The sequence below is a fragment of the Haliotis rufescens genome, unplaced genomic scaffold (genome assembly GCF_023055435.1).
Source record: "Haliotis rufescens isolate VD_foot unplaced genomic scaffold, xgHalRufe1.0.p SCAF_13, whole genome shotgun sequence".
Lineage (NCBI taxonomy): Eukaryota > Metazoa > Mollusca > Gastropoda > Lepetellida > Haliotidae > Haliotis > Haliotis rufescens.
Genome location: NW_025963813.1, coordinates 38180227 through 38205099, shown reverse-complemented (window position 1 = coordinate 38205099; position 24873 = coordinate 38180227). Strand labels below are relative to the sequence as shown.

The following is a 24873-nucleotide window of genomic DNA, read 5'->3' as shown; positions in this document are numbered from 1 at the left end:
ACAAGGGTGATATTCTGTTTATCATCCTACATCATTCTTCCAACTTGTTCCGTTTGTAGACAGTAATAATCATTGTCTTAAGTGTAAAAATACTGCTACGAGTAGCAGAGCCATTAGTGATTATATTATATTATATTATAGATATCGCTTGATCTCACCCAAGCGATATCTCCTGTGGGAGCCAGTTTTGGATGATAAATAAATATCTTCTAGACGCTGCCTTAGTAATTTACAAAAGAAGAAACATTTACGTTACAAGGTGAAACCACACATGGTAAAAGCCATTCGCTGGCAATACAGACTTAACTCTACAATACCAGTTGTTCATGTGATTACCTGTCGTCGTATAATTTCTTTTAAAATACAGTTTGCAGAAGACCAATATTTAACCATTGCATACTTGACGTTGGACATTCAATGGAACTCTCCCCAACTCCCACATACCTGCACATTACTAGTACTATCCTCTACACCCAGAATCAATTTACAAAATTTACGATGTACTCTCTCAATACAATCAGCCTTTTACAATCCCGATACTTCATAACCATGAGTGAGTGAGTGAGTATGGTTTTACGCCGCATTTAGCAACATTCCAGCAATATAATGGGCGGGGGACACCAGAAATTGGCTTCACACTTTGTACCCATGTCGGGAATCGAAGACGGGTCTTCGGCTCATAACCATGCTGTAATACTGGTAACACACCTGTGTCTAGTAGTTCTGAAGAAGATTACACGTTTAATTTGTTTTTATCACACTTATTAAAGCATTACATACCCTTAATCCCGTTTCTGATAACACTTTGATAGCTTGGGTATGATTACAATTGGAAACCAATAAAAAAACAAATATTTAAACTGTTACTATTTGAAGTGGCACTAATTCTTATAAAAAACTGTATGTCTACTGGTTAATGTGATTTTCTGAAATTATAACTTTAGTTTGGTCAATATTGACAGTCAGCCCCCATTTGTTACAGTAATGGGCAAGTTTTTCAAGTTCAAGTTTCAAGTAAGTAACCAATACAGAGATACATGTTTCTCTATAGGTCCTAAGTTGTTTTGTCTGACTTAATCCAGACAAAAATGTCTTGCAATGATTTAACTAATGTTATTCCTTTCCTGTGGAGTTAGCCCGCTATCTCCTGTCTACAACTACCCTGGGGTATTGATCAGAAATTCCAAAATTGCTGCCCTTTTCGATTTTCTCGAATCTTTGTCAGCTGATATGGGAAAGTATGCACCCAATATCACTATATAATCAGCATTCTGTAAACAACTCGGAGTCAACTGAACAAACACAATTCTAGAGTTGTTTTTAACATATTTTATTTCACAAATGTGTGTAACTGGATTGGTAAACAAGAAAAGACGTGAATACGGCTCCAGTTGAAATTAAATGTCATCAATTATAATATACAGTCAAGTGTAAATAATAATGTAATTATTTTTCTAAAAACACAGCCGTCAACTCCGAAAATGCTGCAGTATAAGCAAAAATCAGATACATGAGAGACAATATGATAGTTCGCACTTAGATAAAATTAGAAATCTGCCAGGGGTTTGTTTATATGAAATTTTAACAGTTTTTAGCATTCTAAATTAATCTTTGCTGTAACATTTACATTTTTATAAAGAATGGAGTGTAGATTAAAACTACATGTTTCCTCTTATGCCAGTGCAGTTGGTACAAGTAAAGAAATAGTGAACTAGCCACAAGAATAATTTTGATTAGCTGATATAAACATTTGAAACCTGCCACCATAGAGGTCAATGGAGCCAAGTCTCAGGTGACAGTGCACAATTTAGTTGAACCTAGGACCATAATTAAATCAAATTTGTTGCAATGCATTTCATCACATTTTATCATCCTTTAAAATCATTCAATGTACTGTCATCAGTATATGCAGTAGGCAAGGAATTCAAGAATATCAGAAAGAAAACTTTAAGACTTTGCATAGCTTGCTGTTCTGCAATGTAGATTCTGTAATTTAGATCTATTCCTTAGGCTGTAGTCATTAGATCCTGCTACTTTAGGTGGGACGAAATCAGAGAGATAGTCAGGTGCAAGGTTATTGGACACGTACACCATACAAACACAGATCCATAGCCAGTTGTACAGACACAAATAGTGAACCATCTCTACAAACGCTGAACTGGAGTCAACAGAACAAACACAGACCATGCGCCAGCTGTATAAACACAGAGTATGAGCCAACTGTTCCAAAAGATCTTCAGGCACAGTGAAAACATATATGTTTGAGTGAACTGCACAAACATATCTGGAGCCAGTTGTATGGGGACAGTGCCGTTTGACGTCGCCTGTTTAATAGATGCAGGTAGGGAAGAACTCATATATTTCATGTTTTCTTCTTTGGTGTTTTGTCTCACTGCAGGGAGCGAGACCTGCGAAACATTATGACATACGTGTGAATGTTGACCGCTCACAGTCTTTGCCCCCAACACAGCTGAACTCGGTGTTTGTGTCGTTATCCACCTGACACCTCGAATAGCAGTTGTTCTTGTAAAACGTTGTCCAGGTAAGGCGAAATCTTTGTAACCAAACACAATACCAGCGCAGTAATCCACAGGGTACCACGGGGCTGCGTGTATCTGTAAAACATAATGAAGTTATTAAAAGATATTGAACGAAAATATATTTTGGGAGTATTCTGGTTTTAACTACATGTAGGAACACACCCAACACTAACCCACGTAAACATAATTCCAACCCGTTTGTTACCTATTTGTTTTCTACAGCCTAAATAATGTATTGCATTTTTTTATTAACGATATACCTCCGATTTAAGCCGATACTAGATGATTGATAATTTGTTCTGAGATAATTGTGCCCCGTGTCCAGTGGAACCACGTATCGTGTAATCATGTTACCAAAGAAGTTAAAATTGTACAATTTTTGGGGTCTTGTACAAAGCTTACCATGGAGTTGGAAAACACATGATTCTGACTGATCAATCAGGGGTTTCAAATAAAAATAAACACTTATAATTGTTACAGCTGATTTGATGACCGCATCACACCGGAAGCTAATATTAATAGCAAATGCTTTGGTCAGAAAATATCGTAGAAATCGACAAAGAGAGTGTATTTCAAGTTTTAAGGCAAGCTGAGTTATTGAAACCTTTGTTGCAAAACGAATATATTTCTTAAATGTGTCTCTCTTTTCTAAGTAGTAGAATCTCTGCATTTGTACGCAGCAAACGTGATTCGAAACTAACATATTTTGGTGTTTCGTTTTAATAAAATCAGCCAACGTGGTAGCGTGTCATTAGATCGTCTAATCACTATCACTGGGCTGCCTGGTCAAAATTCGATTGTTTGCAGGCTGCCTTCGTATGGCAGGATTTCTGCCTCAGGCATCAAACATACACTTATTTTTTATGCAAATTATTTGAGTGGCTGGTGCTACTGGTGGAGCAAGGTATGCGTACCCTTTTCGCGAACACCTGCTGTCAACATATAATGTTCACCGCTAGTTTGTTGCCTTTCACGCCCAATGGAAAAGAGGTTTCTGCTGAATGGGCTGAAGTCCCCTTGTTTCAGCATGAGCTCAGTAGCATTTATGTATTTATCAATTATGCCAAATTACATGTTTCAAACTGCACACTCCAACACACACACCCCCATCCCCCCACCCACCCCCCCCCCCCCCCCCCCACCCCCACCCCACACACACACACCAATCTCACCCGAAGGTCTTTTGATATCAAACATATCAATGAGTGTTGATATATTTGATATCAAAAGACATAAGGGTGAGTTTTTATTTATCATCCAACATCATTCTTCCAACTTTTACAGTTTGTAAACAGTTGAGTGTTCATTGTAAAACGTACTGCTAGCAGCTTCAGTAGCAGAGCCATTGGTGATGTCATGTGATTGTGACGTCATGGTAACCAATGACCTTACCATTGTCTACAAAGCATTGTGATGCAATTTCATTTAGCGATATCTACAGTGTAGATATCGCTTGATCTCACCCAAGCAATATCTCCTGTGGGAGCCAGTTTGGGATGAAAAAATCTACCTCCGACTGTGACTCGTGTCTTTTGCGAATCACATATGCGAATAAAGCGTCAAGATTTAAGAAACGCTGTGTTTGAGCAGATACCGCACCATATATTGTCTACTTGCTGGGTGTACACTTTATGTTAGCTTATGAAGTAGCTGTGCTGCACACTCTCAGTGTTAGATTTTTACATCTAAATTCGAATGCATACAGCTTCGTACTTTGTCTAAAGTCTATTGTCGGTGGTTCATTAATTCAGAGCAACAGCCAACTTCAACATTGAACACAACCCATTCACTCATATCATTGATAATACCAAAGTGAGTGAGTGAGTTTGGCCTAACGCCGCTTTTAACAGTATTCCAGTCTTATCGCGGCGTATCAGCTTAATGTGGGAGAAAAGCCCGAAGTGATGCAGGTTTTTAGACGTTTACCACCTCGGTGAAACCCACGAGCACGGGTATGGTGCTGACAAACCTAGAAACATAATCTGGGCGAACCGGGATTCGAACCCACAGTCATAGGTTTCTGGCGTGCCCAAGTGACGCAACTCTGCACAGCGAATCGCGGCGCCTTAGACGACTGGGCCTACCATGCCCCCGATAATACCAAAGAGTTCAGGTTTCATGTTATCATCATAAACACAATGTGTTTTCAGTATAGAACTGGGTTACTTGTAGATTTAACCGCGCTGAAGGGCGTCGTATCTGGATCATTTGACTCACCTCGATGATGGCTCTGTGCAACTTGTTCCACATTATCAGGCAGCACAGAGCTTGTGACCAGCCCCACAGACAAGATCAGCACCAGGAGACTCAACGCAGCTGCCATTGTCCAAATAGATGTGATGCTTCGATGTCGTAAAGGCATATGTGTATCCACTGGTGGATGGCAGTACTTGTAGGAAAAGAATCGTGACGCTATGTATAGTCTCCACACAACCTGTTGAACATGAACTGACGCAAGGACACGGATTTCAAAAGAACGTATTAATAGCACACAAGTATATAATACCGTGTGTATCCTTTATACATCCTATTGAAAATGGCTGAACGATTCTCATTGGTTGAGATGTAGAAAAAGGAAGTGCGTAAAGGTTCACTTAATAATATAATGACAACTCTCGTCTTTTCATATTGCAGTCACGAAGCACACAAGCATCTTCTCTTTGCATACACATCGGCTTCTATCTACAGCACAGTTGGATGGCTTTATGCAACGCTTGAGATAAATCCATGTGAACCTTTTATCGTCGAGTTGGTATTAAATTACAAAGCAGGTAGCACGATGTTTAATATGTCAGAGTTGCTATTTTAGTTGTCTGTTAAGACATGGATTGGGGGTGCAGATCTGCGTTGAATTAATTAATAACTAACAATATGTCTGTAGGAGGAAGTTTAACAATTATGTAAAAACATGTGTCAAGTTGAATTTAGGTTTGTGTTTTGTTTTGAAAGATAAGAATACAAGTTATATAAGTATTAATTAGCCTACGATTTAAAATAATGAACCCACAACTTTTCCTGTGACTCTTGTCTGCAGAGAGAATGATAAACATTAGTATAATTACGTCTTACTTGTTATAATGTGATTATAATAACGAACTCACTAATAATCTACAGAACCATTTAAAAATGAATTATCCGCCTCATGATATATGTATAGACGCCAAACCGCATCTAAACGGGGCATTCGCCGGACGTCGACCTGTTGACCCAGACTATTTACACGTCCCGGTGCGATATCCTTTGATTCTTAATCCGCTTAACTGTTGTTATTTTCACGGATTAAAACTGAGCGGCCATCTTGTGAATTTAATCAAGTTTCGTTAGGGATTAAATCTGTTGATTGTCAGAACTTTAATAGTGAACTTTGGATACGCCGAAGACCTGGGTTCGATTCTCGACATGGGTACAATGTGTGAAGACCATTTGTGGTGTCCCCCGCCGTGATATTGCTGGAATATTGCTAAAAGCGGCGTAAAACCATATTCACTCACTCACTCACCATCCTCCAATAGAGAGTTTGATTGGTAAAATATAAGAATGTTTGTAAAATAGTACATTAATTAATTGGATAATATTTGAGATCGTGCAATCTAGGTCTCAGCCCTGCCTGAGGATTTAACAGCAAAACCCGACGGTGAAATTTTATTTGTGTGTCACAATAAGATCTATCATGCAACTACCATCATATACACCATTTACATATGTTTCTCATAGTATGAAGAGTGTCAGTTGTGATATGACAAGCAAGTGACATCAATGTATGACGTCATGATATCTGTAGAGACAGGCCAACCAACCGGGTTTCTAGTGGGTGAGTGAGTTGGGTTTAACGCCGCTTTTAACAGTATTCCAGTTATATCGCGGCGTGTCAGCTTAATGTAGGAGGAAAGCCCGAAGAAATGCAGGTCTCAGACGTTTACCACTAGGTGAAACCCACGAGCACGGGTATGGTGCTGACAAACCTAGAAACATGATCGGGGCGAACCGGGATTCGAACCCACAATCATAGTTTTTTGGCATGTCCAAGGGACACAACTCTGCACAGCGAATCGCGGCGCCTCAGACGACTGTGCCACCCGTGCCCCCCAACCGGGTTTCTAAGTCTGATCGCTACATATAGATAATACGACATGATTCTTGACAATTAAGAAAATAACCTCATATTATTAGTTGCTTGTTACGTTTAGCTTCGAAGATCTTTACGTCACAGACACTTACATCATTTTAAGGAAATGCATAAATCAGGAAGTCCGAGGCGAACGTGGGAGGGCTCGTAACAGTATCAAACAATACCCTTATACACGCTAACACATCTTCCTGAATTTTATGACCCGACAAGATCCGGGGTAGAATAGACCTTCAGCAACCCATGCTTGCCATAAAAGGCGACTATGCTTGTCGTTAGAGGCGACTAACGGGATCAGGTGGTCAGGCTCGCTGCCTTGGTTGATGTTATCAATCCCAATTGCGTTGATCGATGCTCATGATATTAATCACTGGATTTTCTGGTCCAGATTCGATTATTAGCAACCCGCTGTCATATAGCTGGAATATTGCTGAGTTTAAACAACAAACCAACCAAAACCTGAATGAGCATAAGGATAATGAATTGATGACATATCTCCTCAATTCAGAAAACATCGATGCATTAAATCCAGTGCTATGTGCTTAATACATTTCTATAAGATGAAAATGTTTAATAAGTCCACGTGTCTAACACGCATGTAAGACAAACTGTACAGTGGGTCATATGGCATGGAATATTAAATAAAATATTGAGATTAGAACATAGAATTCCATATTTAATCACTAATTGAGTGTGTTATGTCATAACAAGGTATACTATGTTTCAGCTTTTAGCATTAGTGTTGATAACTTAAATTATAAGATTGCAATCCATAAATGATGGTGAACATTAAGACACACACGCGCATCTGGACAATCCATTTGCGACAATAAAACCCTCATCCACACAATAAGCAATCATGCAAGAAACCTATTTTATCCTTTCATATCCTATTATACAAAGCTGTTGCTTGAATTCTGCTCTAGAGAAACATTACTGCATTTAGTTCATAGCCTTGTTACATGTAATGTAAGGGGCGCATCAATCTCATTAAAATCAAATCTTTGTACTCGCTACCGCTAAACAAAGATCTGAGGACATCCCATTAGGGGTCACGTCAGAACGACCTTTCATCCGACCAATCAGAGCGTCGCTTACCACATCATGAAAGTGACTGTCGGAACGTGTTTTTTTAATCATGCAACCACGAAATATTTGACACGGGGTATTCCGAACGACAGTTACGGGGTTTATGATTATATCCATACAATCAATGCTATCTATAAGCCATTCCAGAGTGTTCTTCTTATCAGTTTTAATTTTTTTAATCGAGAATACGTCAAAATATGTTTCGAAGCGTAGTCGCCAGTTTGAAACTAGTGTGGTAAAGCTCGAGAAAGCTGCCTTCCGATTGGCTAATGTCGATTTCTTGTCAGTCATTTCATTGGCCAGTCAAAAAGGTGTTTCCAAGCAACGATGCCACTAACTATGCTAATTCGTATGGACTTCAATTTCTACAATATATTTGTTGTCGACACAATATGTTTCATAACGGAACACACACAATATGTATTGATATAGACACAACACAATATATATCAATAATAACACAACACGATATGTATTTATGATGACACAACACAAAATGTATCAATGACGACACAACACGATATGTATTTATGACCTCACAACAGAATATGTATCAATGACGACACAACACGATACGTATTTATGACGACACAACACAAAATGTATCAATGACGACACAACACAATATGTATTTATGACCTCACAACACAAAATGTATCAATGACGACACAACACGAAATGTATTTATGACCTCACAACAGAATATGTATCAATGACAACACAACACGATATGTATTTATGACCTCACAACAGAATATGTATCAATGACGACACAACACGATATGTATTTATGACCTCACAACAGAATATGTATCAATGACGACACAACACGATATGTATTTTTGACCTCACAACAGAATATGTATCAATGACGACACAACACGATATGTATTTATGACCTCACAACAGAATATATATCAATAATAACACAACACGATATGTATTTATGACGACACAACACGATATGTATTTATGACCTCACAACAGAATATGTATCAATGACGACACAACACGATATGTATTTATGACCTCACAACAGAATATGTATCAATGACGACACAACACGATATGTATTTATGACCTCACAACAGAATATGTATCAATGACGACACAACACGATATGTATTTATGACCTCACAACAGAATATGTATCAATGACGACACAACACGATATGTATTTATGACCTCACAACAGAATATGTATCAATGACGACACAACACGATATGTATTTATGACCTCACAACAGAATATGTATCAATGACGACACAACACGATATGTATTTTTGACCTCACAACAGAATGTATCAATGACGACACAACACGATATGTATTTATGACCTCACAACAGAATATGTATCAATGACGACACAACACAATACAAGCTTTGCGGCACTAGTTTCAAACTGGCGGCTTCCATTCCAGACTTTTAAGATATGTTGAATCAGTCATACAGCCCGTAACCGTAGTTTTGTGTTCAGCTTTAGAGGTTGAGTGATTGGAAAACATATTCCGCAAACAATGTGAATATTTCATTTTTCATTTTCTATTACAATGTGTTTGTATCGTTATCTATCGTGAAGTTGTCCGATTTTCGATCACGAACGCTGATACAACTAAATTTCGTTTATCCGACATACTCGTTAATCCGACTTCATCACATGCAACCCAACATGTCGGATTAACGGGACTTGAGTATATGTATCAATGACGGCACAATACACAATGTATCAATGACGACACAACACGATATGTAATTATGACCTCACAACAGAATGTGTATTAATGACGACATAACATAATATGTATTTATTTGGACACAACACGATATGTCTCAATAACGACACAACACAGTCTATATGAGACCACCTCACATGAATATAGACTATGTGTGACATTCAGTCAGATAAGACAAGCCAGAGACAATGAAGGTAACACTGTCAGCGCTCCTCCTGGTCACCTACTTCATGTCCTCCACATCATCGGGAGCAGTCAGTGTCAGTGTCACAGTGACAACAACACAAGCAGTGTCATTTATTGATGAACTATTTGTTGGTGTCACACTTGACTCTCATCTCTTGCCGACCCCACAACACTGGGGAGGACTGGACTTCTCGTAAGTCGGCCAAGGTGATCGTCATGGAGGTCAACAGATATAAATTTTCTGTAGATTCCTTTGACATGAAATTAATCATTTGTATTGTGAACGTTCTTTTAGTGGAGATCTAGATTCATCCTATTCATAGTCTTAATTCATGAACAACATTGAGATGAAACAGACAAGTTCAAATTTGCATTGTAGATTTATATACACATACATGAGTGAGTGAGTGAGTATGGCTTTTAGCCGCTTTTAGCAATGTTCCAGCAATATCACGGCGGGGGACACCAGAAATGGGCTTCATACATTTTACCCATGTCGAAAATCGAACCCGGGTCTTCGTCGTGACGAGCGAACACTTTAACCACTAGGCTACCCGACCGCCCCTTATACAACATTGGTAATAACTATGATATCCAGACCGTTTATCACAGAACAAAATATTATAGGTGAATATAGGTTGCCAATTCTCTTGTATGATACGTTGTCAGTTAACCTTTTAGATTTATGGTACTTCAACTTTAGTTTTTTTTCTTGACGCGAAGAAATACATATATTACTTGCTCAACCAGCAATTTAGTCTGTGCTTCTATCACGCTCTTGTTTACCTTTTAGATCTCAGAAAGTCCAGGCACTGGCGAAAGGCTTGTCTCCATGTTATCTGAGGAGTGGAGGAACTGCAGGTGATGGCCTGACCTTTGACCCTACCGGTCATGGCACAGCAGATGTCAATCATTCATTTACAGGTGCGTATATCTACTAAAGATACACTCTCAAAAAAAAGAAACGCACAGGTAGATTTTTGGTACATTTCTTCTACCTAATAAAGTCGATATATTTCATTATTGTCGATATCATACATACAAATATGAAACTTTGGAGCTCTATTGTCACATGTTGTCGTTGTAAAAAGACATTGAAAACTGTTCGTTGTCATGTCACATAAGGCAACAAGGTGGCGATGAACTCAGTAACTCGTGTGACCGCCCCGGGCGGCCATCACGGCTCGGCACTGTCTGGATAAGTGTACAAATTCTGTACTGCGGAATTCTGCGCCATTCTACTTGGCGTTGGCCATTTGTGGGGGTGTCTGCGGCGTGTTCTGACGTTGACGTATACGTCGATCGAGTTAATCCCAGAGTTAATCCCGATTGGGTTGAGATCTGGAGATTTTGACGGCCAGGTCAAGACGTTGATGTTGGCATTATGAAGGTATCGCGAAACAAGCTGTGTGCCGTAGAGCGTTCTCCTGTTGAAACTGCTGCCTCTGGTGCTCAATGAATGGAAGAAGGTGAGGTTGAAGAATTTGATTCATGTAGCGATTTTCTGTCAGATTTCCCTGAACCACAACCAAGTCAGATCTCGTGGTGTAGGATATGGTCCCCCACACCTTGACACTACCGCCGCCGAAACTGTCGAATTCACGTACACATGCTCAATTCGACGACGATTAACATGTTGTCTTCCATCTCGCTGGTGAAAAAGAAACTGTGATTCATCGCCAAACTACACTCGTCTCAAGTTTTTCAAATTTCAAAGCTGTAAGGTATGTCACCAATGTAAGTGTCGATGGATCTGTTGCCAAAACAGGGACGATTACTGGCCTTCAGGGTCGGATTCCAGCCTCGCGAGGATGGTTCCTTACAGTCTCGATATCCTCCTCAAACCAGGGTTGCGTCCTGCAGACTCCGTAGCTTTGACATCGTGATGACGTAGGATGAACAGTCGAATGTAGCGACCATTGCAGGGGTGGTAACTCTTGGTCCGCCGGTTCACAGACGGTCTGCAGTGGAATTAAAGTGTGTGTATCTGTCATAAAGGCGGAAAATGGTGCGGTGGTGGACGTTGAAGTGGCGTGCAACAAAAACGTGCGATTCCCCTCTTTGGATACGTCATATGGCGATGTTCCGATCGGCAGCGCTGCGTCTCGGCATTTTCGTACTTGATAAATGTTGATAATTGAATGACGAATTATTGGCTTATGCTTGTCTTTTTATAGCTACTACCACGAGTTACTTGCACCTGCATTTTGCTTTACTGTTTACCTCCATGACATTTTTCAATAAGTGTGAAAAATATTCCGTTTAAGACACGGCAAATCGACAATGGCAACCAACATTTTCCAATAATATATATCCAATTTATATACAGGATTTTTTGTGTAGTCAGGTTCAATGAACTACATACTACTTGCGCGTTTCTTTTGTTGAAGACTGCATCTATAGTTTGTCATATTGTGGTACTGCACATGTATAAACCTACGCATGCCAAGGGTTTTATTATCATTGAAGTAGAATAAGAGGTGGTTCAAATATTAGAGCATCAGATGTGTTTGGGTGCTGTTACTACAGTTGTATCTGCAGGAGCTACCTGATGTGTTTGGGTGCTGTTACTACAGTTGTATCTGCAGGAGGTACCTGGTGTGTTTGGGTGCTGTTACTACAGTTGTATCTGCAGGAGCTACCTGATGTGTTTGGGTGCTGTTACTACAGTTGTATCTGCAGGAGCTACCTGGTGTGTTTGGGTGCTGTTACTACAGTTGTATCTGCAGGAGCTACCTGATGTGTTTGGGTGCTGTTACTACAGTTGTATCTGCAGGAGCTACCTGATGTGTTTGAGTGCTGTTACTACAGTTGTATCTGCAGGAGCTACCTGATGTGTTTGAGTGCTGTTACTACAGTTGTATCTGCAGGAGCTACCTGATGTGTTTGAGTGCTGTTACTACAGTTCTATCTGCAGGAGCTACCTGGGATGCTGTAAATACATTTGCCCAGGACGTGAACTGGAAGTTTATATTCGGTCTGAACGCCCTCAAGAGGAAGGAGGGACAGTGGGATCCTACCAACGCAAAGGAACTGCTGCAATACAACAGTGCGAAGGGGTACCAGCTGGCGGGTTTTGAACTCGGAAACGGTATTTACACAACCATATTTACACAAGACACATATGATTGAATTTCATTATTATATTTCTTCAAAAGACTCAAAATTCAATATACAAGTGTTAACCGGTCAACATGAGTGAGTTAGTGTGTGAGAGAATGAGGTTTTACGCCGCTCTTAGCAATATTCCAACAATATCACGGCGGGGGACACCAGCAATGGGCTTCACACATTGTACCCATGCCGGGAATCGAACCCGGGTCTTCGGCGTGACGAGCGAACGCTTTAACCACTAGGCTACCCAGCCGCCCCCGGATAGCATGAAGTGTGGCTAGACGTTAAATGTGACTCTAGGAACTTATCTTTCCGTGAATTTGAGAAATTAAGTTTTGTCCCTAATTGCCTACTTGTGTTCCTCAAATAAGAAATATCTCAAAGATCTTTACAAGTATTCATTGCTCAACAATAATATTTCTAGTAGCATTTATTAAGAAGTGTAACTGGTTACAGAACCTGACATATTCCCTGAGAAATATAACATCACTGTGAGCGGCAGCCAGTTAGGTGGGGACTTCTATACCTTCAAGAAGCTGCTCCGATCGACACCAGGGTATGAGGTGACACCAGTTATCGGACCTGACATGGCCTCTATAACTGGGGCAAAATCACAGTTCTTTGCTGAGTAAGTACGTTGAATTCACAACAGTGTCATTGAATTTACCTAAGAGTCATAGACATACAGTTCACATGAGCCATATCGCATTATACTATTTACAGTCTGTGCTCATCATTAGACAAAGGAGTCAATCCCAATATACTTATAATATATAATGAGTGAGAGTGTGTGGGCGGTGGCGAGAGAGAGTGTGTGTGTGTTGCTTATTCGACATTACATCAACTCAACACAACCTCTGTGTGAAGATATAACACATCACAGCAACTCAACACAACCTCTGTGTGAAGATATAACACATCACAGCAACTCAACACAACCTCTGTTTGAAGATATAACACATCACAGCAACTCAACACAAGCACTGTATGAAGATATAACATTACGGCAGCTCAGCACAATCGCTGTATGAAGACACGACAGATTACAGCAACTCAACACAATCGCTGTATGAATACACGACAGATTACAGCAACTCAACACAATCGCTGTATGAAGACACGACAGATTACAGCAACTCAACACAATCGCTGTATGAAGACACGACAGATTACAGCAACTCAACACAACCTCTGTGTGAAGATATAACATTACGGCAACTCAACACAATCGCTGTATGAAGACATGACAGATTACAGCAACTCAACACAATCGCTGTATGAAGACACGACAGATTACAGCAACTCAACACAATCGCTGTATGAAGACACGACAGATTACAGCAACTCAACACAACCTCTGTGTGAAGATATAACATTACGGCAACTCAACACAATCGCTGTATGAAGACATGACAGATTACAGCAACTCAACACAATCGCTGTATGAAGACACGACAGATTACAGCAACTCAACACAATCGCTGTATGAAGACACGACAGATTACAGCAACTCAACACAATCGCTGTATGAAGACACGACAGATTACAGCAACTCAACACAACCTCTGTGTGAAGATATAACATTACGGCAACTCAACACAATCGCTGTATGAAGACATGACAGATTACAGCAACTCAACACAATCGCTGTATGAAGACACGACAGATTACAGCAACTCAACACAATCGCTGTATGAAGACACGACAGATTACAGCAACTCAACACAACCTCTGTGTGAAGATATAACACATCACAGCAACTCAACACAACCTCTGTGTGAAGATATAACACATCACAGCAACTCAATACAACCTCTGTGTGAAGATATAACACATCACAGCAACTCAACACAACCTCTGTTTGAAGATATAACACATCACAGCAACTCAACACAAGCACTGTATGAAGATATAACATTACGGCAGCTCAGCACAATCGCTGTATGAAGACACGACAGATTACAGCAACTCAACACAATCGCTGTATGAAGACACGACAGATTACAGCAATGCAACACAATCGCTGTATGAAGACACGACAGATTACAGCAATGCAACACAATCGCTGTATGAAGACACGACAGATTACAGCAACTCAACACAATCGCTGTATGAAGACACGACAGATTACAGCAACTCAACACAATCGCTGTGTGGAGATATAACACATCACAGCAACTCAATACAACCTCTGTGTGAAGATATAACACATCACAGCAACTCAACACAATCGCTGTATGAAGACACGACAGATTACAGCAACTCAACACAATCGCTGTATGAAGACACGACAGATTACAGCAACTCAACACAACCTCTGTGTGAAGATATAACACATCACAGCAACTCAACACAACCTCTGTGTGAAGATATAACACATCACAGCAACTCAACACAATCGCTGTATGAAGATATAACATTACGGTAACTGAACACAATCGCTGTATGAAGACACGACAGATTACAGCAACGCAACACAATCGCTGTATGAAGACACGACAGATTACAGCAACTCAACACAATCGCTGTATGAAGACACGACAGATTACAGCAACTCAACACAACCTCTGTGTGAAGATAAAACACATCACAGCAACTCAACACAACCTCTGTGTGAAGATATAACACATCACATCAACTCAATACAACCTCTGTGTGAAGATATAACACATCACAGCAACTCAACACAAGCGCTGTATGAAGATATAACATTACGGCAACTCAACACAATCGCTGTATGAAGACAAAACACATTACAGCAACTCGCACAGTACTTCCCATTTCACTCTACTTTGTTTCCTCAGTTTCTTCACAGGAGGGGGAGACAAGGCCGTGGACAGGATAACTTTTCACCAGTAGGTTGTTCACTTTGGAATCCATGTATCTATGTATGATTTAATATTATACTCGTAGGCCTTGATATAATTCTATTGAATACACGCTTAGAATACTGAAACATCGCCAATCTCTTTCCACAATTGCTCATCTACACATGAAAATGACTTTCTGATATAAAACCCATTTCATCAATCTTTTAGGTCTATCAGTACTGAAGGTGTAACATCCATTTATAAGGCATGTCACCAAGTAACTTTACGTTTTACATGTTTGTGACATTATTGACCAAACAAGTTAGATGAAACATTGGATTCAAGCCATTGTATCTTACAGATACTACACCAATGGCCACACTGCACACCTCTCTGACTTTACCGATACCGCGTTGATGGACCACCTGGTCACTTATATAGAGACAGCGTTGGATGTGACAAGACGCACCAACCCTCTTACCCCAGTCTGGCTGGGAGAAACATCCTCCTGTTATGATGGCGGTGCAAAGGGAATCTCAGACAGATATGCCGCTGGGTTTCTGTGCGTACAACTTTAGCATATACACTTCCTACCTTGGTCAACTGTACTTGCATACTGATAATGAATATTGGTTCATAACAATTCTTTCTTAAGTAATTTTCAAAAATTAAGTCAACCAAGATAACATTTATCTTCGGTTGCAGACGGTGACGAAGCCTAGTGGTGAAAGCGTTCGCTCGCCACATTCGGGTTCGATGACCCACATGGGTCCAATGTATGAAGCCCTGGTGTCCCAAGTCGTGATATTGCTGGAATATTGCTAAAAGCGGCGAAAAACCATACTCACTCACTCTTTGGTTGTAAAAGACTTTTGTAATGTAATAAACAGACGCGCCCGTTTAGATGCAACATATACACCGCCTGTTGAAAGTGTACACTGTTCAGGTGGCTGGACAAGCTTGGTGTTGCTGCTCGGATGGGATTGAAAGCAGTTCTTAGACAGGATTTCTACGCAGGAAGCTATGGACTGATTGATAATGATACCTTTGAGCCATTGCCTGTAAGTATAGACAAGACCAGTTATCTTATTTCTATCGTGAATATGCATTTACACGACGTCTCATCTTCTAGACAGTTCAATGCACGTGGTGAGTGAGTGAGTGAGTTGGGTTTAACGTCGCTTTTAACAGTATTCCAGTTATATCGCAGCGTGTCAGCTTAATGTGGGAGGAAAGCCGGAAGTGATGCAGGTCTCAGACGTTTATCACTTCGGTAAAACCCACGAGCACGGGTATGGAGCTGACAAACCTAGAAACGTAATCGGGGCGAACCGGGATTCGAACCTACAATCATAGGTTTCTGGCGTGCCCAAGGGACGCAACTCTGCACAGCGAATCGCGGCGCCTCAGACGACTGGGCCACCCGTGCCCCCCATGAAATCATTGACTCAAGAAATGTGAGTCAGCCTAAAAGATGCTCTCCGCAAACTGCTGCAAGATTGTTGATGCCGCGTGATGCAATAATCACTCACTCACTCACTTGATGTGATGATATTATCATCTTCCTGGACATATGGACGTCTATGTCAACAAACAAGTATCTTCAGTATCACCTCATTTGGCAAATCTGTTTTTGAGATATCGATGACAGATAAATATTTTCTCAAAATTATAACATGGCCAAAGATGGGTGCAGATGATGGTGCTTAACGGAATTAAAAATAATCACAATGACTGAGATGAAATATTGAGTAGATGTTCAATAATATTAATCAGCATGTGTCATCTCAGTCATTGTGATTACGTTTCTCATCTTCCAAGACACACATTTATGAAAATGTCATAAACTAAATACCTTAAGATATATATGCAAGTGGGCGTTAACATAGGAAAGTGTAGATGCAGTGAATTCTATCTTTGCTAATTTATTACATCTATATTGATGACAAATAATGGTGAGTTAGTTTCATTCAATCTAATTAATGGCTCTAATTGCAGGACTACTGGTTAACCGTCCTGTATAAGAGACTCGTGGGAGGCGCCGTGTTTTCAGTAGAGACGACCGTGGACAACAGCACCATCAGGGCCTACGCCCACTGCACAAAGCCTTCCATGTAACTTGACAACCAAAATCACAACTGTAACCAGACATCGTAATGCATCAGGCTACAAATTAATACGAGAATTCATAACAAAAACTATTGAATGAGATGGAGGTGAGGTAAAACACCATGAAGTGGGATTCAACGTTGAGGGCAAGATTTTTGCACTTGTATGTATAATACCGGTTGTACAGTGCTTGCACTCTCAGACAGCCATGATTAATATGGATACCCCCTTCAGACTTAGTGTAATCCATCCAGTCCTTTAGCCCCTTAATGCCGAGCGCCAGACAGGGTAACAACAAGTGCCATCTTTTGACGTCTTCTGATATGACGCGGCCGGGGAACGGATGGAAGCGCCAACATTGTTGATGACCATTTGTCCTCATTCTCCTTTATTTGTACTTCACCTGGTTTATAGTTCTCCTTCCGTCCGCAATCTTGAATACAACATAATTGTTACTGAAAAGATGAGTAAAATGTAATGGGTTAAGATATCAGGTAAAGTCTTTTTTTGCAAAGTGAATCAGTCCGCTAATACTTAGTGTTGTGTTTTAGTTCCTATGGCTACATGCCCGGCGGTGTGACGATGTATTTCCTGCTGACCACAGACAACAACACCTCTATAACGTTCCCACAGTTTCCCGACCAACCTGTAGACGTGTTCTGGTTGACGCCAGTCGATGGACTCACTAGCAAGTAAGACCCCGACCAACCTGTAGACGTGTTCTGGTTGACGCCAGTCGATGGACTCACTAGCAGGTAAGACCCCGACCAACCTGTAGACGTGTTCTGGTTGACGCCAGTCGATGGACTCACTAGCAGGTAAGACCCCGACCTACCTGTAGACGTGTTCTGGTTGACGCCAGTCGATGGACTCACTAGCAAGTAAGATCCCAACCAACTTTTAGACGTCTTTTGGTTCACACCAGTCGATTGACATACCAGACAGTAAGTCCCGCAACCAATCTTCAGAGGGTTCACTCCAGTCAATGGATTCATCAGGCATTATAAAAAATAGTCTGGAAGGTAATTTAAGGTACCGACATTTACTACAATATCTGAAAAACTATCGGACATACACCAGTCAAAGTTGGTATGAGATTATTTAACAGTCATACATAACTGGATATTACATTTAAAGACAATCGGTGCATGAATAAAAAATCTGTCTATTGAGCTATCATTATATTTCATCAACAACCAGACCTGTTCGTCACGGGTGGAACGAGCATTCATTGTAACAGCCATATGCATAATGCTACTCCTGCGTGACAGGGCCATATGACACAGTTGAACAATCAACTCAACTCGTAAGGTTGCGGGGGAATCACGCACGCACGAATACGGTGTTAGCGCTGGGCGTCTCAACGTGCGTGATTCCCGTGCAACCTTTGACTGGAGTAGGTCCAATAGCTTTTCAGATATTGTAGTAAACGTCGGTACCTTGAATTACCTTCCAGACTATAAGTTCCCCAACCAACTTTTAGACGTCCTCTGGTTCACACTAATCGGTGGACTCACTAGCAAGGAAGTTCCCCGACCCTCCTATAAACGTCTACTGATTCATACCAATCAGTAGATTCACTAGTAAGTAATTTCCCAACCAACCTTTAGACTTTTAGACGAACTTGTTGCAGGTGGAAAGTGTAGCTATGTAGTTTCTTCTCTAATGGCCACAGAAAACTATTCCTGAAGTAAACATATATCGGTGGCTTACCATAACAGTACATGTATTTTTACATGCAACTATGTTACAGGAAAGTCACTCACTATAATCGGTCATAAAGTAACATGCGACTCTGACGTGTACGTTCTCTGTTTTACCATGTTAGGAAGGTGGCCTTGAACAACAAACAGCTTGACCTTATCAATAATTCGCTGCCGGAGCTGAAACCTTACAGGACAGAAGAAAACACCATCACCTTCCCCGGGAAGTCATTCGGGTTCCTCGTCTTCCCTGAGGCTAATGTAACCGCCTGCAGTAGCTAGTAATGACTTTCAGAGAATGTGAAAAAAAACCTGTTTTGTCCTCACTTGCTATGGAAATACATTTGAATATTCTTGATTCACTTATCTGTTTCTGTAATGGTAGTCCGACGAAATCATTGCATAGATCTTGCAAATATTGTAATCTCTAAAGTTTCCAAATTTGATAAGGTTATTGTAACAGGCAATATTGAAAATGCCGTTGTGTATCCATTCATCCTCATCTTTACATAACGAAAGTATGCAAAGGGCATAAATATGTTTAAATGTTCGCTTTTGAATTAGCTGCGAACCTCTATATATCGTTCTTTGAGGAAGCCACTAATATCAACTAGTAGTTGAGACTTTTGGGTTGTGGTTAAAGGGTCCGTAAGTCAGATCGACGGTCCGGTTGATTTTCCTCAAATGAATACAATGTGTAAAAACCCATTCCTGTTGTACCCCGCCGTTATATTGCGGGGAAATTGCGGGGAAACCCAACTCATTCAATTACCTATTAATTAATAATTGTTTTGTATTGACAGAGTTATAAGCGCAATGAGTTAAGCATATCTTAACATATATTGCATTATCCCCAGTACAGATCATGTGTGTGTGTGTGTGTGTGTGTGTGTGTGTGTGTGTGTGTGTGTGTGTGTGTGTGTGTGCGTGTGTGTGTGTGTGTGTGTCTGTGTGTGTGTGTGTGTGTGTGTGTGTGTGACTCGACAAGTATCAATATCCTTGCAGGCGTATTATGGTACATTGTTTTATTTAAGAGTAAGGAGCATTTCATTGATGCGAGATATACTCCGTTATATATCGTGAAGCCTTTCGGGATTATTCAAATGATTGCTTGAGGATATACATGAATTGTTCACAGCAATATTGTCATGGATATAGTTCATGCATGTGGGACCTCAAAAAGAGCAAATCAATGTTCAAACTGTCAAATTGACCCGCACGTGTCTGTCTGTATCTATTCTCACCTATTCCCTTTATGGCTACTTTCCAATTTGCTGCTTTACAAAGCCTTCCATGGTTCGTTTTAGTAATTTTTGTTTTTTAAATGTCAAGTGCATAAACGAAAGAAGACATCTAACCCTGCCTTGGCAAACGCGTGGCTATCCCTTCTACTTACATAAACACTTATAAATTTGTCACACTCGGGAGTCCTTAAATGTTTCCAAATGAATGTGGTGGTATTAATATAACATGAATGTAAAACTCTTTCGTTAACACGACCTCAGAAAAAGCAGCATTTCGCGTAAACTGAGAAAATAGTCATGAATAAAATATTGTTGATACATTCGGGATAAGGCAGTTGTCACTTAACTAGTCGACATGGTTTTGTTTCTTTTTAATATTTGCATCGATATTATGGCATCATTAAATGGAATTATTCCGGAGGAATATTATAATTATTAAGATAGCCATATCAATATGTCTGTAACGCACCTTATACAGTAAAAATAGCGTTCCGTGTACAACGTTTTGCATCCACGTCTAAAAGTTTGTTTCGTAAAGTGAATAATATATATTCAAGTTTGTTTCCATGTTTGTTTGTTATGCTTAACGCAAACGCAGCTTTTAACAATATTCCACATCTTCGGCGGCTTCCTGTTAACTCAGATTCAGATTCAGGATGAGACCATCCACAAGCCACAAGCCACGAGCCACGAGCCACAAGCCACGAGCCACGAGCCACAAGCCACGAGCCACAAGCCACGAGCCACGAGCCACCAGCCACAAGCCACGAGCCACGAGCCACCAGCCACCAGCAACGAGCCACGAGCCACCAGCCACCAGCCATCAGCCACAAGCCACAAGCCACGAGCCACGAGCCATAAGCCACAAGCCACAAGCCACGAGCCACGAGCCACAAGCCACGACTACGCAATTGGGATACAATGATCATGACATGCAATCAACCAAGTCACCGAGCCCGATCATGCCATCCATTAAGTCGCTTCTTACATAGGTTGCTTGGGATCAAAAGGAACCCGGAATCCCAACGGAAAGTATTTTGAAAGTTACATTGTAGTTCATACACGAAAGATCATCACAATTATTGAATATGTATCTTTTATTCCTAATCAATTTAAGTTTACCTGGATCGTGCGCATTAATACCTCACGTTACTTGGTCGGTGATTAGTTAGTTAGTTAGCATCTTCAAAAGGCAATAGAGTTAACTGACTTTAAAAGTCCAGTTTCCACCCTTGCCGAACTGGGCTGGAATTCCTGGGCTCTATCGTAGCGCCACCAGTGGCTATTACGAGTTATGTCCCTTCTAAGCCTCTCCTATGGACCAATCAGATTCCACCTCTCGTATCACTTGCTTTTGCTTCAAATAAAACAGAGGCTCCCAGTCAAGACGATCTGATCGATAATCAAGGTCTATATTGTGATAAAACGTGTCTTACATCGCGAATTGCGAATTGCACCTTGATCTGCTGACAACGAGTTAGCGGTGCACATGCTTTGCAAATCCTCCAATCGACTGAAATCTGCATGACAGTTAACGAACCGGTTTTCGATTTCGGAGCGCGATTTTGATTGGACTATGCATAGACTCGTTAGTCCTGTCAAAATATAACTCCATAATACAAGCCCAGTTCGGCAAGGGTGGAAACTGGACTTTTAAAGTCAGTTAACTCACTTGCCTCGGGAAGATGGTTAGTTAGATGGTGACAACAGGCGAACAACATGTTTGCCATGAACGGATATCAATAGCGTTGCTGACTTGCACGCCATGTGTGAAAGAGTGAGTGAGTGAGTGAGTTGGGTGTAACGCCGCTTTTAACAGTATTCCAGTTATATCACGGCGTGTCAGCTTAATGTGGGAGAAAAGCCCGAAGTGATGCAGGTCTCAGACGTTTACCACTTCGGTGAAACCCACGAGCACGGGTATGACGCCGACAAACCTAGAAACATAATCGGGGCGAACCGGGATTCGAACCCACAGTTATAGTGAGTGAGTGAGGTTTTACGCCGCTTTTAGCAATATTCCAGCAATATCACAGCGGGGGACACCACAAATGGGCTTCACACATTGTACCCGTATCGGGAATCGAACCCGGGTCTTCGGCGTGACGAGCTAACGGTTTAACCACTAGGCTACCCGACCGCCCCCCACAATTATAGGTTTCTGGCGTGCAACTCTGCATAGCGAATTGCGGCGCCTTAGACGACTGGGCCACCCGTGCCCCCGTTAATGTTAATGACAAGCTGTCCTTTGTTATGTGACCCCAAAGTGTCAAAGAGCAAAGGAAGGAATAGTTCGACTGTGGAGATAACATATATTTATTTCCAACACATTTATTTCCTAGCTTTACCAATATTTGTCCAATGTCAAATGAAACCTATTAATTGTGATGGGCAATTTACCACACAGAAATCGGGAACAATGGAGTGTGACGGAATAAACACAAAATCATAATATTACTGAACTTCAAAACAGGTAATAAGTGAGTAGGAAAACTGATTTTTGTGAATTATTAGCGTATAAGATAATACAATTCGTAATGTCAGCTGGCAGTCTGGTAATCCAGAAGTATAGGAACACGGCCTCTGACCTCGTCGTGCGGTTCTGTCTTATCTCGTGTTCCAGCCAAACAATGGCTGCAGTAGTCATGTTGCTACTGGCGACGCTCAGTCTCTACGCCTTGTCTGCTGTCTGTGAAACGACGTCTGTGTCTGTTGAAATCCACACCGATTCGGTCCTTCATACAATAGACGACAGGTTTGTTGGTGTCACATTTGATGCCATCCTGATTCGGAATGGATTCCAACAAACTGGTGTTGATTTTAGGTAAGATAATTACAACAAGCAGTGGCGCCTTGATATCACTGAACTACTTTTCAAATCGGAGTTTAACCAAACTGATTCAGAGGACATAATTGTTATTTTGTGATAAACGCTACGTGCGTACACGTATATGTTACCGTTGTTGCCGGATTGGGATGGGTAGTGTAAGTGTGACATGCTTTCAGGCATTTGTTTATATTGATGACCTGATGTGTTTCTACTACAGATTCCATTTTGACATTCAGGTCGCCACAGTTAAAGACCCTTGCCCGAGCATTTTCTCCCTGCATACTCCGCATTGGGGGCACGGATGCAGATGGCGTAACGTTCACCCCAAGTCTGCAGGCACCAAATGAATCTAACAGTGATCTCACAGGTGACCAGTGCACGTAATTAACTCAAAAACAAAAGACCTAATTTGTGCTCACATTGCTACCAACGCTTTTGTCTATATTAGCCGTCCAGTAAGCATATGCAACATCCTTCTATATACTGCTAAAAAAATACCATTTGGATAACTATATAAATGGATATACTGATAGCGGTTCGTTCCAAACAAAATCGGCTTGGTGAGCTCTTGTAATCAGACGTCTTTCAGAGAATGAACAGTACATCTGGAGAGAGAGACTAGCACAGAGACCGGATCTTTCACGATACCATAAAATTCATAAACGGTTACAAATGCATGTTCTTTATAATGTAATGTATCTCTATCCACATCTAAGACAACCCCTGCAACTTTGTATTAAAATCGGATCAAGAGCATAAGTGTCGAAAGAATGTAACCATTACAATAGACATTGCTATGACTATGATTGCCATATTTTTTTGCACTGTGAAATGTTTATGCCTGACAGAAATAATTTCTTCTCATACCTGATTGATAAACTTGATGTAGATGTATACGTGAAAATATATATGCTTGACGATGATGATATGCTTTCATTCTTTCTCGGTGCAGATGTCCATGACTTGACTAACGAACTTGATTACGATACTTGGCAAAGCATCATAATGACTTTCTGCCACTTCACATGGAATTTAAAGAAACACCTTATGTATATCTACTAGACACTTTACTGCACTCAAAATGTACATCGTAAATTATTTATTCATAGCAGTGTATAACATAATTTCATTGTATATAGTCAAGTAATTTCATTGATGTATTGTAAATAATGTATTTGCCCATGTAAAGTCTTCGGATTCAACTCTGGAGGAAATTCATTCATTCATTCATTCATTCATTCATTCATTCATTCATTCAGTCATTCATTCATTCATTCATTCATCCATCCATCCATCCATCCATCCATTCATTCATTCATTCATTCATACTCAATTCAAAGAAGAAATACGGACAAACATCCTCGAATACCCAGTATTCCGCCATTAG

The 24873-nt window shown here is 40.6% G+C and overlaps 2 protein-coding genes and 1 long non-coding RNA gene across 5 annotated transcripts in view; 2 read left to right on the top strand and 1 right to left on the bottom strand.

Annotated features, from left to right (window-relative positions):
• Window positions 1-1712: 1712 nt before the first annotated feature.
• LOC124125349 lies at window positions 1713-5095 on the bottom strand. The gene is made up of 2 exons (XR_006859623.2): window positions 4758-5095; window positions 1713-2615 (listed from the first exon to the last, which is right to left on the bottom strand). It is a non-coding gene; the product is annotated as an uncharacterized LOC124125349 (long non-coding RNA).
• Window positions 5096-9644: 4549 nt separating this feature from the next.
• LOC124129103 (heparanase-like) lies at window positions 9645-19774 on the top strand. 2 transcript variants are annotated; one of them, XR_007220456.1, is made up of 10 exons: window positions 9645-9869; window positions 10470-10600; window positions 12594-12767; window positions 13247-13418; window positions 15595-15645; window positions 15962-16162; window positions 16547-16661; window positions 17599-17714; window positions 18261-18590; window positions 19538-19621. XR_007220456.1 is itself a non-coding variant. In XM_048394541.1 (10 exons), the coding sequence occupies exons 1-10, from the start codon at window positions 9679-9681 to the stop codon at window positions 19692-19694; spliced, it is 1449 nt and encodes a 482-aa protein (XP_048250498.1). In that variant the 5' UTR covers window positions 9645-9678; the 3' UTR covers window positions 19695-19774. The 2 variants fall into 2 exon arrangements, 1 of the variants encoding a protein (XP_048250498.1); XM_048394541.1 differs by having other exon boundaries at window positions 18261-18401; window positions 19538-19774.
• A 3462-nt stretch (window positions 19775-23236) lies between these two features.
• The window catches only part of LOC124125343 (heparanase-like), a 5964-nt gene continuing 4327 nt past the window's right edge, over window positions 23237-24873 (top strand). Inside the window, exons 1-2 of one of the 2 annotated variants that reach the window (XM_048394547.1) lie at window positions 23237-23411; window positions 23723-23853. In XM_048394547.1, coding sequence (XP_048250504.1) covers window positions 23287-23411; window positions 23723-23853 — 256 coding nt within the window. In that variant the 5' untranslated portion in view covers window positions 23237-23286. Of the gene's footprint in view, window positions 23481-23722; window positions 23854-24873 lie in introns of both variants that reach the window. The other variant, XM_048394546.1, reaches the window with a different exon arrangement.

Excerpts from the sequence above, each read along its gene's own strand:
- LOC124129103 (XM_048394541.1), top strand. The coding sequence starts at position 9,679 with ATGAAGGTAACACTGTCAGCGCTCCTCCTGGTCACCTACTTCATGTCC. Across the intron at positions 9,870-10,469 it reads TGGGGAGGACTGGACTTCTC|ATCTCAGAAAGTCCAGGCAC; the intron begins GTAAGTCGGCCA and ends TTTACCTTTTAG. Across the intron at positions 16,662-17,598 it reads ATACCTTTGAGCCATTGCCT|GACTACTGGTTAACCGTCCT; the intron begins GTAAGTATAGAC and ends CTCTAATTGCAG.